We start from the raw sequence: 23498 nt of genomic DNA, 5'->3' as shown, positions 1-23498 counted from the left end.
TTACATATGAAAGAGCTGTTTGTTATTTGGAAGTCAGGTCCCAAAATGTGCTTAAAAGGAAGTCAGTTCCAAATAAGGGGGTTAAACCAATAATGTTTGCCAATAAAATGATTATCAGTGATAAAACGGCGTCGGTAAAATAAAAAATTCATGATTTTATTTATACTTTACTGTTCACGTGTGTTAATACTGTGTATTATAAGAGAAAATGATATTTGTACATCCAATTTCTCGAACGTCCCGTAAGTAGACAACAGATTTGTGGACGGTTTTCCTTCAATAACTTTTGTATCCCGCCGTCTACGATCTTGAAACAAAAAACCGAGGGAAGCACACACACCGGAGAGCCGAAACGGCGTATTTATTTAAAATAATTATAAATACAAAGGAGCTTACCGGGTGAAAATATCCTCCCTTCCTTTAAGAAAATCCAACAAACGACGCCATCTTTGAAGTTTTGCAACAAATTTCTCACTTAAACGCGGTAAGTTCCCGTATACGCGTGCCCCCCCTGATTATGGGCATCTAACAGTTTATAAGTGTCTATCGTAACCGTTTTTAATTTTTTGTGTTTTCACTTCATATACACTTATATTTGTTAAAGCGGGTATATACGATTTTTTATATGTGTTTAATTGTAATATATTGATAAAATATGTTACAATAACATAAATGGGAAAGAAAAATTATACATTAAAGCCGAATTTCATAAAATGCAGCAAAGACAAATTAGCGCCCCGAGCCGATTTTGACGTACATGTTTTCCTACAATAACCGAAGCATTTGTCTTTGTATTAGGATCGGAGTTAGTGTTCGTGTGTCGTATGAATAGATATCGTTGCGGGAAATCAAATAAACCGTTAAACTAAGTTTAGATTCACATCGTACATGTATGGTATACATGCTGGCGAATTCGGCTGTACAGCCGTTTTCAATTTCAGAATTAAATATCTGGCTAATTTCGCATTTTTCGACACATGTTCTTCTTAACTTTTATTTTAATTGATATTGAAATATATATATGACGTGCGACGTGACAAAGTCCACCTTATGGTCAATGGGAAGTAACTGAGTAAATCGTCATGAAATGACGTCGTTAAATTCAAACACAATTTATAGCGCCATTTTAAACACGGAAGTGTATTTCTGTTTTCGTTCACTGTCAAAATTTCAAAGAATATGTCACAAGAAGAAGAAGAATTGCAGGTAAGACTTTATGTTTTTTACTTGTTATATTTAAACCGTGAAACCTTTAATTGCCTCTAAAAATAAACAGTATTTGTTTTTTTTGCAAAAAAAATCAGGTACGAAACGCAGTCAATCAAAAACATGTTTTGTTCGTGTTTTTATATATCGATTATTACAATATATTTTAAATTCGGTATAGCAAAGCTCTTTTAGCCTATGGATGTTGTTCAAAAGTAGAGATCTACTTTTATTCAAGTTGATTAAGATCGGACTAACAAGACAAGTTATAAATCTTAAATATACTGCTTACTTTGGAATGTGTTCATAGCGCAGTCGGTAAGCGCGCAGTACTTAGGTATAATGAAGATATCGCGTATTGTGATATAACGGAGATCATGGTTCGTTACTCCGCTGTGACAATTTTTCTTTCGTGTATTCATTGCAAACCGCGTTGAAACAAAATTGTTCACCGTCAAATGTACACCATACATAATATTTTACATTTTGCTTTCGCAGGGACTGGAACCGCTACTCTCGGATCACTTTGGAAGGACGCCCGCAAATTCCCAAGAAATACATGAAGAAACATCCGAAGACAGGGATGAACAGTCGTGACTTTCCTTTAGAAGGGGAGTGTGAAGTTGTCATTGGGTGTCGTGCTAGGTCGTACCTATCCTCTGTAGACCAGGATTCTGCTGAATGTAGCAGCGATGTAGAGTATGAAACCCATAATGAAGAAGTTAGTGCGAGAGATTTTATTAGAAATGTATGCGGCTGTCAATTACGTTGTAATACAAAATTCAGCTATGAGGACGTCCTCTCCCATATGCTTGATGTACAGGCGTTAGAAACCCAGGAAAAGGAGTGGAGTATAATGGCACTTCTTAAGGTACCAGACACCGAGAGGAATTCCAAGGGTGACAAGCGACAAAGGATTCGGCCAACATTTCGGGTAAATGGAACGGTAGTATGCCGACAGACATGCTTACTATTGTATTGTCTTTCTGTAAACAAACTTAAGGCTCTCTAAAAACATGTTCGTGAAAAGGGTGTTGTGCCGACAGTCCACGGCAATACTGGAAGAAAACCCGCTCATGCCATTTCATATGACGATGTTCTGCGCGTCGTTCGATTTATACAGATTACGTCTAATGAACGGGGTATTCCTCAGCCTGCTGTTCCGCGAGGCATTGACAATTTCCCTTTTGTTTACCTGTCTGCGGAAACAACCAAATTAGCCCTGCACGAAGAATCTTTTACATTATGCACAAAGCAGCAGGTGCGTGCTCTTCGACGGACGGCCTTCAAAGATGTGTGGCGTACTTGTTCGCCACATGTGCGCATCGCCTCACCAAGAAACGACGTATGCGCAACGTGCGAGAAAATGCGCCATCGCGTTATGGATGCAATTACGGAAGAGGAGAAGCTGTTGGCAGTCGACGCATTGAAAACGCATATTCTACAAGCGCAAACGGTAAATAAAATTTAATAAATTGTTTTTGCTTATCGTGAACACAGACCTGCTTTCTAGGATTTTTAAAACGGATCAATCACGACATCAACACAATGATCATCTAGAAATATCAGTAACTTATATCCTGAAAAACTAACTGCTTCAAACCTTTATCACACATGCCATCTTGGTACGGGTTATTTTAAACTTATTTATTTTAGCTCGATTGCATCGAAAGCCGTAGGCTTATGTAAACGCTTTCGAGTCCGTTTCCTGGGACTATAACCAGTACTTGGTGTCTTTGAAGGAGATCAGAGGAACGCTCCCAGTGGGGTTCGAACCCATGACCTCCCGATCGCTAGGCGGACACCATATCCACTACGCCATGGCGATCTTGGTACTGGTTGAAATTGAAAACATGAGCATACACAACAATGCATTGCTTCTAGAAATAAACACACATGGTTTTGTAATAGTATAGAAAACATTGTAACAAAAGAACGAAATGCTCATTATGAACAACTCCTTCTTTAAACACAATTTGTTTACTAAATAAATTTACTCTTTACTATTCATTAAAATTGCAGTCTATGACGCTATTTTAAACGTTTTGAAGAAATCAATTTCACAATGGAAATCTGGATTTCTCAGTCACCGCGCGTATCATAAATCTCGTTTGAGGAAGACGTTATGGAAGCAAGCGAATGCGAATTGTTTTTGTCTAGTCATAATTGCGAACAATCTTAATTGAATAGTATATAAAAGACTATATTTTCAGTGTCGGTCGGAAATGACATAACCCCAGCTTGTTGCAAGCTAGAGTTACGTCCTTTTCGATCGAGTCAGGTAGTTTGAAAGACACTATATTTTAACAGTAATAGGTATTGCTCATACCATTACAGGAAAGGGAAGTGTACAACGAATGCCTGCGTAAGAGTTCGGAAGAAAATTTTGTCCACTTCACCTTTGACTTCAGTTAAAGTGTGACTATGCCCCACCATGCACGCCAGATGGATACGCTGTACTTTTACAGCTTGCGGAAGGTCCATATATTTGGAGTACGGATAGATGGCCAAAGGAAACAGATCAATTTTCTGGATGATGAGGACCAAACCATAGGACAGGACGGCAGCCAGGCTCGTGGACCGGATTCAGTTATTTCTATGCTAGACTGGGTAATGTCAAATTATGAAACGGAAAACGACGTATGCTCCATCCATGCAGATAACTGTCCAGGTGCGTGATTTATTTGATAATGTAACACTATGGAAGTTTGAAGATTTTACTTATTTATTAATTCATTTAAAATTAACTACACGGTTTTAATAGTATATTTGTCGTTTTGCTTGATTATGGAGTCACTTTGTTTTCCGATGCAGTTAATGCAGTTTTCTTTTAATGAGTCTGATGTAAAACACCTTATACGGCCATCCAAAGTCATTTTACTCAGTAAAGCGGGCGGGCCATTCTATTTAGGATCGTCCTGTCTATTGTTTGATAGCATTAACGTGACAGACACAGTTTAAATGGCGTTTAATGCATGCGCGTAAAGTGTCGTCCGAGGTTAGCCAATGCAGTCCGCGCAGGCTAATCAAGGTCGACACTTTCCGCTTTTATGATATTTTTACATTTAAAGAAAGTCTCTCTTGAGCAAAAATCAAGTTTAGGCGGAAGTGTCGTCCCTGATTAGCCTGTGTGGACTTCACAGGCTAATCTAGGACGACACTCTACGCATATCCTCATCTATCCTTTTAAAGTGCATGCGCTAATTTATAAAAAGACCGACTAAGATAAGACTTTAAATGTAATTCATTTAAATAAAGAACATCCTACATATATCTAAGACAAAACCGTGTTGAGAAATTAATTGATATAGCATTTTTATTTTCTAGGGCAGAACAAAAACAAGTTTGTCGTGGGTTATTTAATATGGAGGGTCATGACAGGGAAACACAGGAAGATAGAATACCAAATGCAAATTCCGGGTAAATCGTTTGCATAAATAGTATGTCCATTGCTTACAAATATAAGTAAAATCCTTGATGCAATTAGTTTAAAATAAATGTTCAAATCACATTTCTTTATTTAGATCAAATACTTTTACAGATATAATCAATCGATAGGTCATTGCAACAATAACCCATGTGGTGTTAAATTGTGTTAGTATTGCACTTGCCTGACATAGTGTGTATTACTAATACCTTAATGTATTAAATAAATATAAAACTAGAATGAGTCGTACCATTTTACAGGACATGCTAGGTGTTTAGTCGACTCGGGTTTCGCGCAGATCAAGATGAAGTACCGCCGCCATGATTGTGAAACCAGAGAACAGCTTGCAGAAATATTAAAAGGGTCTTCCGTAGGTAGCATGGCTGTATCTAATCCACCATGGTCCTGGCGCGCTTGGAAGGAGTTTCTTGGACAACATTTCAAGTCCGTAATCGGCATACGGTAATTATTTAACATGTCAAAACAGATCAATGATTTAAGATTCATAAAGACATATAATAATTTTATAGAAAACGTAACGCAGTACTTGCACATTTGATTTATCTAAAATAGTTAACGCATTCTTGTCTCATTCCAGAAAATTCCAGTACTTCAGGTTTGAGGAAGACAAACCAGGTGTCGTCACTGTCAAAACAGCGACTGGTGCGGAGGAGACAGAAGTTAACATTCTAAAAAATAAAGACGTTTCCTTTGAATCTCAAGAGATTCCACGGGTTCTTCAGCCGGGTGGTTTGAGTGCAGCAAGGAAGACCTACTTCGAGAAGACACTGCGACCTTTTGTGCGGAATGCGAATAAAAAAGCCTACTAAATATCGATTTTGACTTAGTATTAAATAGTATTAAATTGAAAATACGGTTAAATCAGTTCATAGTGTGGTTGACTTGGAACATTTCGCAGCTCAGTGTGTGTGTGTGCGTGTGTGTGTGTGTGTGTGTGTGTGTGTGTGTGTGTGTGTGTGTGTTGATTACAAATGGCTATCACCTGTTATGGATTGTAACGTATAAGATATAGTCATTAAATCTGTAGTCCATGTGCCAATAAGCGAATCTTTTATCAATAACGTCAGTTAAAATAACGTCGCGGAGAATTTAACGTCACTTTGAAAATACGTTAACAACGTTTTTTTTATAAACGTTCATATCAATATCAATATTGAACGCATTAACAAAGTAGACATACCGTTGTAATCAGAAATCATTGAACTGCTCGAAAAAGTATAAAACTTAAAATCGATTTTTTTTTAACAAAAGGTGTATTTTCTCACGTCGCTTCCCATATATAATTTTTTACACATTTTATACAAATTCATAAATATTTGACAAAATCGTATATACCCGCTTTAATGCAGCATCAACATACTAAACAATATCCCGGAAAGAGAAAAATAATGCATTTGAATATAAACCGTACTTTCGTGTTGACAACTGATGACAGAAATGAATCGATCTACGATGTGAATCTTTATTTAGTTTAAGTGCAGATTTGTTCATACGACACAAATACACTTTTGTGTTTAACGGATCTTTTCGGCTTGGACTGGGTGAGTCATGTAAAATATCGAATATAATATATATTTTATATAACTGGTAGCAAGATGAGTTGCAGATACTTGGTTAGTTACCACATTTTAACTAACTCTTTTGACCTGCTAATTCTTTTGAGCTCAATTCAACAGTGAAAAATGCCCATAATATCACTTAAAAGAGAAATCCACCGCGAGTAGTCGTGTCCAGCGCTGAAAGACAAAGTGAAGAAGTACATGCGCACAAGGTTCCAGAAGACGGACTGAAAAGGTAGGCTTATGGCGCATTTTTTCAAGCATCACGTGCCTTTCGACCAAGCGCCTTTTTCGTGTAGTTTGTGCAGTTTTCACTGCCAGAATCAACGGAATCTGATCGACAATATAACGTAGAACGCGCCCCACGTTTAAGAGGCGAAAGCAATGAGAATCACAGACCTTATTAGATACCTGAACCGGTCTAAGAACCCTTACACTGTCTCGGAGGCTGATATCGAGAGAATATTTGGCTCTAGCCTGGAACAGTACATTGAGGATACCGATTAGGCGTGGTTCGCCGTGCAAGAGGAGACACCCCTGTTGCCAGACCGGTTAACCAGGTCACAGCCACCATGGTACAATCACAAATCACCCTTCCGTTACGCCCCGAAGCGAGCAGCAACATAGCAAGCAGACCACGCACAACATCTCCACTCACTATGGGCTGGGTTGTTCCCAGTTCTGTTACGGCTCATATCTACAGGCCGACACCAAAGGCAGCATGCCCCACGTTTGCACAAGTACCAGCTGTGAGCGTTGCTATCCCGACATCCGCTACACCTAGGACTCCTGTCCAAGACGAACCATTTTCGAGTCAAGATGATGATTTTAACCTAGTTTTTCTTGAGGAGGAGCCGCTAGTGCCATAGCTTTTACGGCATCCAGTTCAGCCACTACGGAGACCAGAAGGTGAGGCACACTCCAGCCAGGCAGGCTCGACTATCACCCATTTCAACAGCAAACGCCTGTAACGTAGAACCTAAGTGGTCCCAGGGTGATGCGACTGACGTACACGAGTCGTAGAAATTGCAGATCCTCCGCAACCTTCAAAAGATGGCCTCCGAAATGACCTCCGGAGTGGAACGCATAGCATGAGACATGAGCCTCCAGAACAGCCTGCTTGACAAACAAACCGACATTCTATACAGGATCACTAACGGAGTTCTCCCGATATGCGACGAAAAAGAGTCGCAAGGAAAATCGACCTCCTATGAAGAGAGTGGCATAATCTGTAAGGGATTGAAGTTTTCGTAATAAAGTTAGTATGTACAATCAGTTCATGTACTGTTAATACATTAGTTCAAAATTTAATTTAAATGTTTATTTATAAAATAAAATAAAACATTTAAATATGTATACTTTCATTCATGATTAACATACATAAACGTTGAGAATTGTGAATTGACTCAGGAGAGCCAATTTTGTGAGGGTGATTATGAAATGACCCAGCATTTCTGAATGACTTTGAAGATGTTTTTAATAATAGTTCTTACCTTTACAATGTTGTTGTTTTGTCATCTTAAACAGGCACCCACTGCGAGTAGTCGTGTCCACCGTTGTTTCAGTATAAAATATGCCCATCAAATTTTATTATTGTTTAAGCACAATTTTATAATTTTGTATGTATTTTATCAGGGGCTTGTTTTTTTTTTGTTTCAATTTTTCATTGCAAGTGACATTACGACGCGCGAAAAGTCATTGCATTGATCCTTTAAGCATTCACTCAACTTATTACTGACATTAGTGATTGGTTATATCCATTGCATGTAAACAATTCATACTTTGTCTTTTAATATGTTTTCTCCTTTATGCATTAGATCTCATTATCCCTATGCGATCGTAAAATCTCATTTGTTTGATATCACAATTGTTTGAAGTCGAGGTTATCGACAATGAATAGAAAGCGCCCATATCATTTCACGGTATAATGCACCGCTCTTGTAAATTGTCATAATTTTAACAACGCTCATTGCATGTTAACACAACCTACTTTGTCTTTTAATTTGTTTTCACCTTTCTGCATTAGATCGCATTATCCCTATGCAATCGTAAACTCTCCTTTGTTTGAAATAACATTTGTGTGTGCCGTCAGCCACCTTACTTCCTATTCGGAACGGTTTAATTGTTTGAAGTCGAGGTTATCTATGGCAAGCGAAATGCACATTAATTCCTTAAACCACGGTTTAACAGTTAACTATATAGTTAAGAGACTTTGAACCCGGGTTCAAAGTGCCGTTTGCACATTAAATCCTTAAACCCGAGTTCAAGACTTTGAACTGCAGTTCAAAGTCTCTTAACTCTATAGTAAAGAGAGAACCAATGAAATCGCGGCATTAACCTTCTATATATAGCTAATTAAGGTTTAAGCTCCGCTGATTGGTTGTCTCTGAAATATGTAGATAAGAGATTTGTATCTATTTTTAGACACACTTGCTCTGGGGCGGTCTCGCTCAGTTTTTTTTATTTGAACCACTTTCAATATAAATTAAAATAAAAGTTAAGAAGAACGTGTGTCAAAAAATGCCAAATACGCCAGATATTTAATTCTGAAATCGAAAATGTCTGTACAGTCGAATTCGCCAGCATGTATATCATGCATGTACGATGTTAGTCTAAATTTAGTTTAAAGTCTCCTATAACGCTCAAAATCAACGAAAATTTCGTTAACTGTTTTGTAAAATAAAGTTAACAACTACACAACCAGTGCTCCTTATAGCGATAGACATATTTTCAACGCTTGATGTGTAATGATTTTTGTAGATAAAAAATGCTCGTTTTTATTTATTTGTGACACATTTAATTCAATTTTAATTTCCCACGAATATATCTATTCATATATTCACAACGGAAAACAAAATCAGTTCAATCCTATTCGATGACCAACGAAATGAATATGTTGTCTGGCGGTTTGACCTTCTACTATCCAGAAGAAATCTTATTATTTAAATGTGCGATTTTCAGGCATTCTGACTAACGACATCAGTTAAAGCCTCTATAACGCTCACAATAAACGGACATTTCGTAAAGTATTTCGTAAAATAAAGTCAACACCTAAACTATCAGTGTATCTATAGCAATAGCCACACTTTCATTAGTATGATTGCATAGATTTGTGTAGATACAAAGGGTCTACCGCAACCGTTGTTTATTTTTGGTATTTTCACTTCATGTATATCTACTTATATTTGTTAATGCAGCATCAACATACTAAAACAATATCCCGGAAAGAGAAAACTAATGCAATTTAATATCAACCGTACTTTCGTTTGACAACTGATCATGCATGTACCATGTGAACCTTAATTAAGTGTGCAGATTCGTTTATACGACACAAAGACACTTTTGTTTTACGGATCATTTCGGCTTACAGGACTGGGTGAGTCACATAAAATACATAATATAAACTATATTTTTATAAACAACTGGTAGCAAGATGAGTTGCAGGTAATTATTCAGTAACCACTTTTTAACTGACTCTTTTGACCTGTTTATTCTTTTCAGCTCAATTCAACAGTGAAAAATGCCTATATTATCACTTTTAAACGGGTATATACGATTTTGTCAAATATTTATGAATTTATATAAAGTGTGTAAAAAACGTATTATATATATATTTCAATATAAATTAAAATAAAAGTTAAGAAGAACATGTGTCGAAAAATGCGAAATAAGCCAGATATTTAATTCTGAAATTGAAAACGGCTGTACAGCCGAATTCGCCAGCATGTATATCATACATGTACGATGTGAATCTAAACTTAGTTTAACGGTTTATTTGAATTCCTGCAACGATATATATTCATACGACACACGAACACTAACTCCAATCCTAATACAAAGACGAATGCTTCGGTTATTGTAGAAAAATATGTACGTCACAATCGGCGCGGGCCGCTAATTTGTCTTTGCTGCATTTTATGAAATTCGGCTTTAATGTATAATTTTTCTTGCCTATTTTGTGTAATTGTAACATATTCTATCAATATATTACAATTAAAAACATATAAAAAATCGTATATACCCGCTTTAATTCAACTCTACGTTGAGTGCAAAGTTTTGCATGAAACCAAGGGAATGTTTAATAAATAACAAATTGAATAAATTGGTTTAAATAAGGGCTTTTACCCACCTAAAAGACTGTCGTATAAGATACAATTGAATTAAGTTATTTTCAACATTGTAAGATAAGGTGTCTTCTCAAACAAAACATTAAACACGCAAAAAACCTTTGAAAAAAAAATTGAATTTGTTGTTTATGTGCATGTCATTTCAAATCACGTAAATAAGTTGGCGTGTATTATTATTGACGGACAATAGTGTATAATTCATGTGTGAAGCTTTCGAAGAGGAGTGGCTAAGAGCTGGATTTCTCAAGTCAATGATACAAACCGAATTCTAAGAGAACTTAAGTGTACATGCAAAAGCGAAAAGATTCAAAACATTCTTATCGAGCGCATGTTAAGCCCGTTGTTGCCATACTGTAATGTACATTTCACGTATTACATGTAAATATCACCCGAATTCATTCCAGATTTGAATATCGGTGCACAATATTTTTGTTGTTCGCATTTAGTCTATACAGTGTACTGTATTTAGCAAGATAATATTCTCCAAGATCTAATATATATTTATATTTATTAATTTATATATTTGTATTTACCTTGTGTTTAGTCCATTATATGTTATTGTTGTTAGAATAATCCAACATATTTGAAATTCATGTACTGTCATAATTGTTGCAGCAATTTATATTGATGACGTCATACGTAAAAATATGGTGGAGTGTTATTTCATGCGTTTGACTTTCAAAATAAAGAAATGAAATAGGCTGTACAATTCGAATATTTACTCCTCTATATGTATAAAAAGATTATATTTATTATAACTTGCAAACTGTTCATTCATATTTATTGATAACACATTATAGTTTACAGGGAACTATTTGAGACGCTGACTGCGTAAGAAATACTAAAGTTTTCATGCTGCAGCATTTAATATTGTATTGTTATCATGCATATTTAAAGATGTTTATTGTTTCAAATCATCAGACGTATTGCCTTCTGTGGTTTAGATGTGATATTTATGATGATTTTCGATTTGTTATAATTAAAATTCTATTCTTGTTTACACGTGGCCGCATTACTTCCATATATGCTGCAGGATTGTGATTGGCTGCAGACAAATCTTTGGCTACAGCCAAATCTGCAGCATCCGAAGAGTATATAAGGAGGTTCTTCGCATAGTTTTGGCAACAGTTGCTAACAACAAACATAACTGTTCGTTAAATTGAAAACCAATCAAAAAGTAAGAAACAATATAAAGAAGTGAAACTCCAGCTGCTGGAGCAGTATTGAATTTTCATTAAAAACAATTAGTTGGTCCTTTATTTAAGGCAAGTGACCGATTGCCCAAACAGTACAAAACAGCACAATACAGCACAATACAAACCAGCATAAACACAAAATATGAATAAAGCTAGGGTCACCGCCTTGGAACGGTCAATGCAAAGCATTGGGGGTTTAAACCTGGTTATAGAGCGCTCAACCTCACACTTGGCCCAGCAATATTCTTAATACATTTAAGTGTAAATAAAATTAAACGTCATAGCATTGTAACTCAAATTAAACAATAATGAAAGGGAATCAAAACGCATTCAATTTAATTACTATTTAATTACTCAATTGCATTGAAGATACAAGAGTAACAGAATTACAACTTTTTGACGAACGATCAAATAAAACTATTAACAATTGTCAACTACATTCCTTCTTTATAGAAAAGATTTGAGAATATAGAATCATGGAGTTAATATCTCAGATAATCATCGCGCGAATACAGAAAGAAGCAGCAATAATGGGTGTAAAAATTTCATATTACATAGCTTGGTTGTTTATGTGTCTGCTAAAAAAAATAAAAAAAAAAAATTAATAACTAAATCAAACAAGAAACGCCTATCAGAGAGAAAATATAAATAAAATGGAACGTTATAAACCCAATGACCTATGCATGTAGATTACAACTGGGAAAGTCGGTCATATGACGTCACAAAAATCCATAATGACATAATGACGTGAACAAATTCCAGGGGTAGTACTAAATAAAAATATAAATGGGGCTGTGCTACTAATAAAACAAGTTGAGGTTATTTAATATTAAGAAGCAAATGAATAAAAATGGTAATTCCATTAAAGCGACATTATTGGAATCAAACAGTATATAGGTGTTTTGACAACTGAAGACAGAAATGATTTGATGTACGATTTGAGTCCAAATGTAGTTTACATGCAAATTTGTTTATACGACACAATGACACAATTTTATTCAACAGTGAAAAATGCCTATAATTTAGTATTCATGCAGATTTGTTGATAAGACACAATGACACAATTTTATTCAACAGTGAAAAATGCCTATAATATCACTAATGATTCCAAATTATAAGGGAAGAAAGATATAGTGAATCAAAAACCATCAAACACGTGTTTTTAAGTACATAAGCATCGTATCCTTTTGATAAAAACAAGTTAATTAAATTGAAAAGTTTAATATGAACATTTGGTTTAACATATTTTAATTTGCGGACACGCTTCAAAACATCTCCGTAAAATGATGGATGGGAGATTCCATTATTTAAATGCCATTTTAAAGAAACATTATATTTTGAAATTAAATCACCATACTTAGAGTAAAATCTAGCAAATTTATTTCTTAGATTATGAAACATAAAGCCTTGTTTTAGCAATTTTTTAGTTAATATTATATTACGATCCTTTAGGGATGTTGCCATCTAGAAACGGAAAATTCACAATTTCAAAGTTAAAATCGTCCCGTTTGTCGTATAAACTAGTTTTGATCAAATTATTATTTATAGTTAAATGTAAGTCTAAATACGCAGCGTCTGTATTGGATATACACGATCTATTTAAGACTAGTTCTTTTGGGTAGATTTTGTGAATATATTGTTCAAATAATGGATTATCTAAATTAAGTATGTCATCAATGTACCTACTAGTAAGGTTAAAACAATTAATCAAATCTACTTGCTTAGTTTTAGATAATTCTAACATAAATTCGCTTTCATAACAATATAAAAAAAGGTCTGCTATAAGTGGCGCACAATTAGTACCCATAGGAACGCCAATAATTTGTTTAAATATTTTACCATTAAATTCAACAAACAAGTTATCCAAAAGAAAAGTAAGTGCTGCACAAAAGTCAAGACCAGTCCAAATGATGTAATTATCTAATATCTGATTAGTAAAAAAAGCTGTTTTAGTGTTTTAAGCTAGATACAAACACTTTTCTTTAGCAAAAGTTTTTTCAATCAAAGAAACAAGTTTGGATTTTATTAAAGCGTGAGGAAGCGTTGTATATAGTGTAGAAAAAACATAAGTACTTACCTGTGACACCTTATATTTTTTATTTTCAATTTTATCAATAACTTCTAAGGTGTTTTTTATTGACCAAAATAGGTTAATATAACTATTTTCATAAACTTTAGTACAAAATTTAGCTTTATGATATCTAATAGCACTCAATGCAGATGTAAGATACACTGATAATTGTTTGGTGGTACAAGACACTGAATTAGCGATAAAACGACTTGTATATGGCGTCTTATGTAATTTCGGTATCCAGTAAAGTGATGGCAATTTCTTGTCAGTAACATTGACTATTACATTTAACTTTATGCATTGGGCAATATGGTCGGTAATAATTTCATTAGGTTGCTTATTGTACTCACAATCTGATGTAGTTTGTGAAAGTTCTGCATTATTACTTCATCAAAATAACATTTTAATTTCACGAATTAAAAATATTAATAAGCATTTTTGTTACATGAACTTCTAACTACTGGTATTATAAGTAAAACGGAAGTTTAAGTATTTCATAAAATATCAGTACTATTTTATGATATCGACAATTTTAAAGCAGGGCAACTGTTCGCCAAACATCCATCATTTATTGGTCAATATCTGGGCATAATAGTTATAGAGCTAATATTTTATTAAAAACATATTTCATGCTTGCAAGAACAGGGCTTATTTTAGAAATCAAAAGTACGAGTCCCATGGACTGTTTTTAATATATGGGTCCCAGAGAAAAAGTATGGGTCCCATCTTTGAGCAGACGAAAAACTTAGTGTATCAGGGTATTTTAACAGCGTTTCAGATTGGCCTAAATTTCTTCAGGGCAGGTGTCCTAAATGGTATTTTTTCCGGACATTTGTCCTGAATCATGAAAATACTTTTACAGTTAATAAAAAAAGTCAAAACTAAATCCAATAACATTTTACATCCAAAAACACTTACCTATAGACTTAGGATAGTTCAATTTTTCATGGTCAAATCAATTTCCTAAGCACAGCTCTTTTCCATGCCTCTAAGACCGCTTCAAAAGAGGTCCTTAAGCCTTGCCACTAATACTTATCCATGCCCTGAGTGTATGGGTTTAGCCTGTGTCTCTCAAGGCTTTAGAGTTTGATTTTTTAACCGAAAATCCCCATTCACAGCCTGTTTCCTGGACATGTGATGGTAAACTGACCAATTTAAGAGGTTAGGAAATTTATCAATATGAAACTTTATTACCAAGTACCACAATGTAAATTCAATTGCAATAATCCAATTTTCAGCTATTGACCTTTCAGATGAGCTGTAGTTGTGTACTTATAAAAGCTCAAAGCATTCGAGGACAACTAAATGTAAAGAGAGAATTTCAAGGATACAATTAGTAGTGAGGTCTCTCTTCTGATGTCAACAGGTATCAGGCATAAAAACGCACCAGAATGCGCCATTTGATGCTAAAATTTGAAAAAAAATCAAGGGAAGTTCCCAGAACCCCCACCAACGGGAGAGACGGGAAGGGGATAACCCGTCCCATACCCACCCCATCCGCCGCCCCAATGTCAATTTGCTTCCGACGCCCCTGATGTGTAAGAGTTTATTTTATTCAAAACTCCAACAGAAAATAACTAATGCTTATACGTAGATACATATAACCCTTTATCCTGCCTCTGTTGCAAACATTGACATAATAAAGCAGGGTCGGCTAAACTAGCTGATCTCTGGCAGTACCTCACGTGACCGCGATCCAACCGTAAGTTTGTATTCCTACGCGCCGATTAACATGTTTTAATATTTGACCTTTTAAATTTATTGGGACGCATCATGAATTTTATCGTTATAGTATATATATTATTATTATATAATTTATATAAATTATTATTATATATTATTATAATTATATAATTTATATACACACTCCTATTTTAAATATATTACCGAACCAGCTTTACCTATTTATCATTTTCATTTACTTGATTACGCAATTTATGTCGTATCTAGTGTGACGTCATTTCTCAGATGAAACATACTATCTATTTTATCTCATGATTTTAGGGAAACAATTTTGACGTAGTAGACTAGTTTTAATAACAGTATTTTAAAAATATTTTTAAAGCATCGAACGACTCATAAACGTATTTCGGATTGTGTGTTTGCCATTCATAATTGTTAACTTCGATAAATGGATGTGTATATCGTTGTAACTTTATTGTTATACGCATTGGATTAAAGTTGTTATTGGGGTAAATAAAATTGAGTTTTTGTTTTGCTGTTGCATTTTTTTTTCAATTTTTACAAAGAAAAGTATCACATTTTCCATTCATTTGTTATTTCTTCTCATATTTTTAATTGGAAAGTATTAAAAGGAACAGTTTAATGTAAAACTATTTTTACGTGACACAATCGGTTGTTATTCGGTCGTCAAGAATGCTGTGTACATGTAGGAGGTCCGACCAAAATAATTATTTTATGTCAATAAATCATGTGTCTTTGATAAACTGTGTTAACGGCATAATTTAAATTAACGTGAAGCAGGATAAATCGAATACATGGTTTATGCCGAAATAACGAAAGTTTATCCGGTTCGGCCCGAAAAAGAAAAATAGGATTCGCTAAAGATCGCCTTTTTTTCTTTTTTTAAGCCTCACCGGTTAAACTTTCTCAATCTCGACATCAACCATGTATTCTCTATATCGTACGAATTGATCGATGGATGCAAACATGTTCCAACTCTATCCATTACCCATAATCCAGGCACGTTTACATTAAACGTCAAACATTAAAATTCTGAGGATTTTTTCAAATTACTAATTTTATTATGCCCATTTACGAATTAAACAAAACATTTACAGTTATGCAAAATCAATTCAAAGATAATTTGTTAAAACGCTTTACGCGTCGAATAAATGTTTCGACAATATTACGCATGAAATGCACAATTTCCACGAGGATTACACTTGGTTGCCATCATCAGTTTTCTAAGTAACTAGCCACGATTTAATCGTGGAGGTGTAAAACTTAGCGTCAGGTTAGAATGGTAGGTCTAACAAAGCAAACAAACTGTCACAAAACCAAACACTTATGTCAATTACGTCACGCGTGTTCTGCATAATTGTAATGCAGGTATAGAAGTTACTTACGAGTGCTGTCGCTCACCCAAAGCGTGCGCTCTCATTGGTCAATATTGATTTTCCAACACAACGACGCTCCGCCAATAGCGGGCTTAAGTTGGGTAAATAGATGCATGTTATTGACAGACGATCGTATATCGGCTCTTTAATTTTTGGCGAATTTAATATCGCTTTGATCTTTAAAAATACTCAAGGATATCGAGCGCACGAATTTTCTCGCACAGATGCGGCAAATGTGCGCGATCTTTGAAAAAATAGTGCGATTCGTTAATCGCGCGGTCTAGAATGCAAACTGATATTTGATGGTCCAAAAGACTTGACTTATTCCTACAGAAATGTACCGGTCACATTGTCTGAGGAACGTTTTTTTTTTGGTCCGCCCGATTTTCGCACTGAATTAAATTGCTTCGGCCATTTGTAAATTTTATCGACCAAATCTGAAACAATGCAACATTAATGATGACATCACATGGCTATCTAGTCGCAATTAAACAGGAAACTTTAATAGGCAACTCAACAGTTTTATGACTAGATTATTTTCAAGACTTAAACAGGCCATTGTACATCACATTCACGCGTATGTAGTGCGACAAACAATAACCCCACTTGACCATTATAATAGATGAGCAGTTTTACTTACATATCTCAACGACTGTAGCCATTAAGATGCAGAGTAATTTACATAAAAAGCTTCCACTTTAAAACAAAGCACTATGAGTTTTTACTCATCATTCAAATTAAAAGCCCAGGCTTTCCCCGAGGAAGAATTCCATGATTTCTTATTTTCGCATGTTTTACATGAAATGCACGAGCACTGTTAATTTGTTGCTTGAAAATAACAAAATTGTAAGAAAATATAGTGCTATGCAATCCATGCTCCGTATCATAATGACGCTTCCTTTTGTTTAATACAAAATTAAGCTTTTCAATGACCCGGATTATTGATTGCGCAATAGTAAAATGGAGGCCATTTTTGGTCGATTTGAAAGTTTTTTTGGTCTTAAATTCTGTTTTCTCCGTTCGCGAAACATTTTTAGTATCATAATTTATACAATTTTAGGATTTCGCGTCCGCGGGACGCATGCATAGCAAATGTTTGCGTCCCCTGCGATTTCTATGCGTTCAGGACGCAGACCTAAAATTATTCCTGCAAGAATAAAGAGGTAATATTTACTCAAACTACATTTGAGCGCATAGAGATGAGCGCATTTTCAGCAACTGTATCGTCCATGTAAGGTAGCTTACAAATTGGTGTCAGAATATGGGGATCATTTTCTAAAGTGATCCTCTAGAACAATACGTCTGGAAATAAAGAAACACCTTTACACAACAATAGACTAGTCTTTGCTATTTTTATTAACGCTATACAGACAAAGTAATCTTTATAATGGCTTCTCCTGATCCTGACGTTTACTTCAATGTCCCGTCGGACATAAAAACCGTTGATGAATTACGTAGTGATGCATCGAGCAACAGTGCGCATGTGCATGACGCACAGTCCCGGCGACGAAGCTACGATGCACCTCGTGTTTCTTTGATGAATGCACACAGTCCTGCGATGAGACGCTCGAGCTTTGATCGAACAAACAACAATCCACACGACTCACGCAGCACTTCTTTTAACCATGGCGACACTAGTTACACTCATTTCATTCCACCACCACCACCCATGCACCACACACTTATGAAACCGGACATGTATGACGGTAACAGTTCACACGAACGTATTGTTCGCATTTCGAGGACTGTTCGGAATTATCTGGTTGGGACAATCGCACAAAAGTATTAATATTGGCATTCAGTTTGAGAGACGTAGCCAGAAACATCTACATGAGCCTCACATACGACGAGCGCCGTAATTATTGTACGTTGACAACGCGTCTTTCCGAACGTTTCGGTAACGACAGCAAACATAAATGGTTGTGTCGGAATAAATTAGAAAACAGACTACGTGCGAAGGGCGAAAGCATTGCGTCACTTGCAGACGATTTGCGTCAGCTTTGTCAAGAAGCTTACTCCCATCTTGATCATCGCTCGCAAGAAAAACTAGCTCTGAAACAGCTTTACAAACTCGTTTCCACCGAAATGAAATGTCGCTGTATGGATCACAAGTGTTTAACCGTAAACGAGGCCGTCTCCGTAATTGAAAGGTACGAATCCATATTGGGAACGCCTTAAAATTCAAACATAAGGGCAGTTCATTCAGATAAATGATCTGACATTGAATCCGTTTTTAAGCGAATTGAAGCGCGCCTTGACAACATTGAAACGTCAGTCGTGCGTAAACAACAGGTAAACAGCAAGAGTGAAACATCTTGCTCCGAATGCAACTCTCGTGACCAGCTCTGGGCATCGTGTCCACAAAACGCAAATCGCGGCGTTATAGGGCAAATAGTACCCAAAGTGTAACCAATGACAGGTCCACTAAACTACAGCATCCAGTTAAGGGCAACCCATCTGGGGCTCTCGTTCAGGGAAACTTTTAAATGCTGACTCTGAAGGCCGACAGTCAGCATTAGTACAAAATAGGCCTACATCGTCAAGTAAAGCTAGCGAAATTCACACGGCGCGAACAGGTTCACAATTTAACAGGTTTGATTATGGTTTTTATGTTACATGTAACATAGGTTCAAAACCCGTGAATTTCTTAATTGATTGCGGAGCAACAACATCTCTTCTTTCTGATAAAATGTTTTCATCACTTGGCTCTGAACGTTCTTTTCAACTTAGATTGGCGCCAAATGTACTAAAACCAGTAAACGGGGAACCTATGGCAGTGACCGGAAGTGTTGACTTGATCGTTGAAATGTGCGGCGAGCGCTTTGATATTTCATTCGTTGTATGTGCAATCGACGCTGATGGTATCTTAGGCCAAATCTTCTTGAAACAGATGTTGATTTATCAATTATAAGAGGTCGTGTTTGGTGATCGGCAATTATGCGGTTCCACTGTGAACTGGCGGTGCAGCCAATCAAGTGTGTAGAATTGAAAGCATGCAAACCATATCTGTGCCAGCTCATACAAGGATGTCTTTCCCCGTCAAAATCCCCGTGAAAGAACATCTAGCTGAACTTGGCTATGAAGAGCCTTCATTTGATCGTAAGGCAAAGTCTAAAGTTGCTGTTATCGGTGGTATTGTTGATACATCTTCTAACACTCCGAATATGCATTTACTTAAATATGGAAATTCTGATGTTAAAATCCACAAGCATACAAATTTAGGTTTTTGTGAATCTTACTTTCAGCATGATCGTCCGTTTAAACGTATTGCGTCTGTACAGAAACTCAGTGATATTGTTTCTCTCCCTGACTATCTTACTGCCTAGTATGAACGGAGTTCCACACACCTGTCTGATAAACAAGGTCTTTATAAACTTCTTTGTAAATATCACACTAAATTTTCAAAAGACTGTTGACATTGGGCTTGTCCAGCACAGCATTAACACACAAGATGCTGCACCCATTCGTCAGCCACCAAGACGTCTGTCTCTGGGCAGGCGTGAAGTCAAAAGAGAAGAGATAAGTAAAATGTTGGAACGTGGCATTATTGAGCTATCAAGTAGTGCATGGGCAAGCCCAGTTGTGTTGATTACCAAGAAAGACGGCACCCCAAGGTGTTGTATTGATTATCGATAGTTAAGTGACGTAACTGTTAAAAATGCTTATCCACTCCCCAGGGTTGATGATTGTATAGATGCATTGTCTGGTTAAAAATATGTCAGTTCACTCGACTTCAATAGTGGATACTGGCAGGTTACCATGAAGCCTGAAGACAAGACAGCCTTTGCTACAACAATGGGTCTTTATCAGTTCACAGTCCTCAGTTTTTGTTTAGCAAACGCTCCGAGTACTTTCGAGCGGCTAATGGAGAACGTATTAAGAGGTTTGCAATGGGTTGAATGCCTTTTGTACATGGATGACATAATTAGTCCAAGTAAGACAGTCAGTGAAGGTTTATCCAGGCTTTAGCATATTCTGCAGCGACTTAAACAAGCCAATCTTAAGTTAAAACCTGCCAAATGTGTTTTGTTTCAAAAACGGGTGAAGTTCCTTGGTCATCTTGTTTCTGAGGATGGTGTAGCAACTGATCCCGACAAAATTACTGCTGTCCAAAACTGGCCTACTCCTCGTAACGCACAAGATGTCCGATCTTTTCTTGGACTTACTGACGGTTTGTCGAAAACTTTGCCAAAACTGCACGTCCATTGCATAAAGTTACAGAGAAAAACTGTAAATTTCCATAGTCTGATGAATGTTCGAAATCTTTTGACTCTCTGAAAACTGCTTTGACTTCAGCCCCAATCCTTGGTTATCCTACCCCAAATTAACAAGAAACCGTCGGAGACGGATGATGCTCCCCAAAGGTTTTGTTGTCACAATATTACACTATATATTCAGATAAAAGGAAACGTCTAGTAATTGGGGGTACAAGAATTGCACTATACAGTTACAATACAATACTTGTACAGTTAATGGAAATTTTCAAAGGGCAATAACTCTGTGAAAAATCATCCGACCAGAACCGGCTGATAATATGCACATCTCCACTTGGTAGTGAAGCTTCCCATAAAGTTTGATTGAATTCCGGTCATAAATTGCTGAGAAATAGCCCGGACAAACATTGTGCACGGACACACGCACGGAGGGAGCACAAACGTTTGTATTGGAAACTGATGCATCAGATAAGGCCACATGAGCAGTTTTGTCACAAATACAGAATTTTCAAGAAATTGTTATTGCATATCACAGCAAAAGTTTAAATAAACACGAGAAAAAACTACTGTGAAACCCGTAAAGAGCTTCTTGCAGTTATTCATTCCTTAAACGCTTTCCATCACTATTTGTATGGTCAGCCAGTCTTACTTCGTACAGAAAATGCAGCTGTATCATGGATGCGAAATCTGAAGTGTCCTACAGGCCAAGTTGCAAGATTTCTCATGACTTTAGGAACTTACAACTTAATAGTAAACCATCGTGCGTGTTCGAGTCATGGCAATGCAGATGCGTTATCACGGTCTCCATGCTCAAAGTGTGCCACACAGGAGTGTAGAAACACCACTAGCGATGATGCTGACGATCACTGTGAATCTGAGGTATGCATGGAAGTTCCTGTTGTTGCAGCAACAGTCATTGATCCATCAACAACGTTGCCCGATTCTTAAACTGCACGCGCTGTAACAAGGTCCATGTCCACGTCTGATTCCATTCCAAAACCCACCCCAAGGGTGCAGTGGCACGGTCCTTATTTGGTCACAAAACGAATTGACGATCTTGTGAAGAGGTCACTTAAAGCGGATATATACGATTTTTATATGTGCTGAATTGTAAAATATTGATACAAATATGTTATAATAACACACAATATGCAAGAAAAATGATACATTTAAGACGAATTTCATAAAATACAGCAAATACAAATTAGCGCCCCGAGCCGATTGTGACGAAGCTAATTCGTAATTATTTTCCTACAATAACCGATGCATTCGTCTTTTTAGTAAGTGTTCGTGTGTCGTATGAATCGATATCGCTGCAGGAATTTCAAATGAACCGTTAAACTAAATTTAGATTCACATCGTACATGCATGATATACATGCTGGCGAATTCGGCTGTACAGCCTTTTTCGATTTCAGAATTAAATATCTGGCTTATTTAGCAGTTTTCGACACATGTTCTTCTTAACTTTTATTTTAGTTCATATTGAAATATATGTATAATAAGTTTTTACACATTTTATATTAATAAATAAATATTTGACAAGATCGTATATACCCGCTTTAAGACTCCAGCCTGGGCCATTCACATCGATAGGCTAGTTCGGTATCTAGGGTCACATGTATCCGCATGGTTTCACAGAAAGTTCCTGTGCAATAAACCAAACACAAATATGCAATGCGTAAATGAAGCAAAATATCATTATTAGTTTTATTTAATGTTTTAGTAAATGCTGTTCATGTTTTATTAAAGTATTGTTGTCCATAAGTATAGTTAGATGATGCTTACATACATCAACATCCTTTTATTTTAGAACTAAACAACACAAGTCCATGTATTGATTGCGTGTAGTGGCATTCATTGATCAGGGATAAAAAACACACATATTGCACATTTGGGTACTGCGTCTAAGAGAGACACCTTACTTTTGAGCAGTTGCGATAATAGTTCGGCTGTGAGAACGGTTTATGGTCAACCGAGAAGGCAGCGGCCTGATCAACCGTGATCCTTTTTTAACTGTATTTGTCGATGAGAAACCGTTATTGCGAACTTGTACAGTATACATGCGTTTAAATGGATTGTGGAGAACGCTTCTATTAATGATGGATACTGCGAACAGTTGCTCAGTCAAAGGTTATGTGCATTTTAAGCCTCAAAACAATGTCATGTGCATCTCATGATATGTTTTTTTCCAGATTCTACCATGGATTGCGATGTGTGCAGCACTGCTTTCCACAGCAAACGAGACCTTCGAAATCATCTCGCAAAGACTGACCATCGTCGTATGAGATTCAGCTGTGTGTGGTGCATTGGAAAACACCCTAGGGAGTTTAAGTCTGACGGAGATCTACGGCGCCTCATTAGGGGTCAACGCCCACACGAGCTTGACGAACATCTTAATGAATTCCCGAAGTTGTTTTCGGAAAACACGTTTTTCTTCTCCACCAATCCTAAAGTCCACCTTCTGACCACTCCCGTCCCAAACCCATCTGCAACTGAGGCCATTGAAACCAGACGACAAGTAACAAAATGGGCTACCGGACGTGTTCCAGGGATCAACCAATGGCTGAGAGGGTGGAACTCCCTTTCATCATCTTC

The 23498-nt window shown here is 36.5% G+C and overlaps 1 protein-coding gene across 1 annotated transcript; it reads left to right on the top strand.

Annotated features, from left to right (window-relative positions):
• The first annotated feature begins 3473 nt into the window (after positions 1–3473).
• On the top strand, positions 3474–6997 carry LOC127870160 (uncharacterized). The gene is made up of 6 exons (XM_052412817.1): positions 3474–3877; positions 4534–4626; positions 4894–5095; positions 5232–5433; positions 6360–6448; positions 6826–6997. The coding sequence occupies exons 1-6, from the start codon at positions 3631–3633 to the stop codon at positions 6995–6997; spliced, it is 1005 nt and encodes a 334-aa protein (XP_052268777.1). The 5' UTR covers positions 3474–3630.
• Positions 6998–23498: the final 16501 nt, after the last annotated feature.

This window comes from Dreissena polymorpha, chromosome 2 (genome assembly GCF_020536995.1).
Source record: "Dreissena polymorpha isolate Duluth1 chromosome 2, UMN_Dpol_1.0, whole genome shotgun sequence".
NCBI lineage: Eukaryota > Metazoa > Mollusca > Bivalvia > Myida > Dreissenidae > Dreissena > Dreissena polymorpha.
The sequence above is the reverse complement of the archived record's forward strand: the minus strand, read 5'-3'. Positions and strand labels throughout refer to the sequence as shown.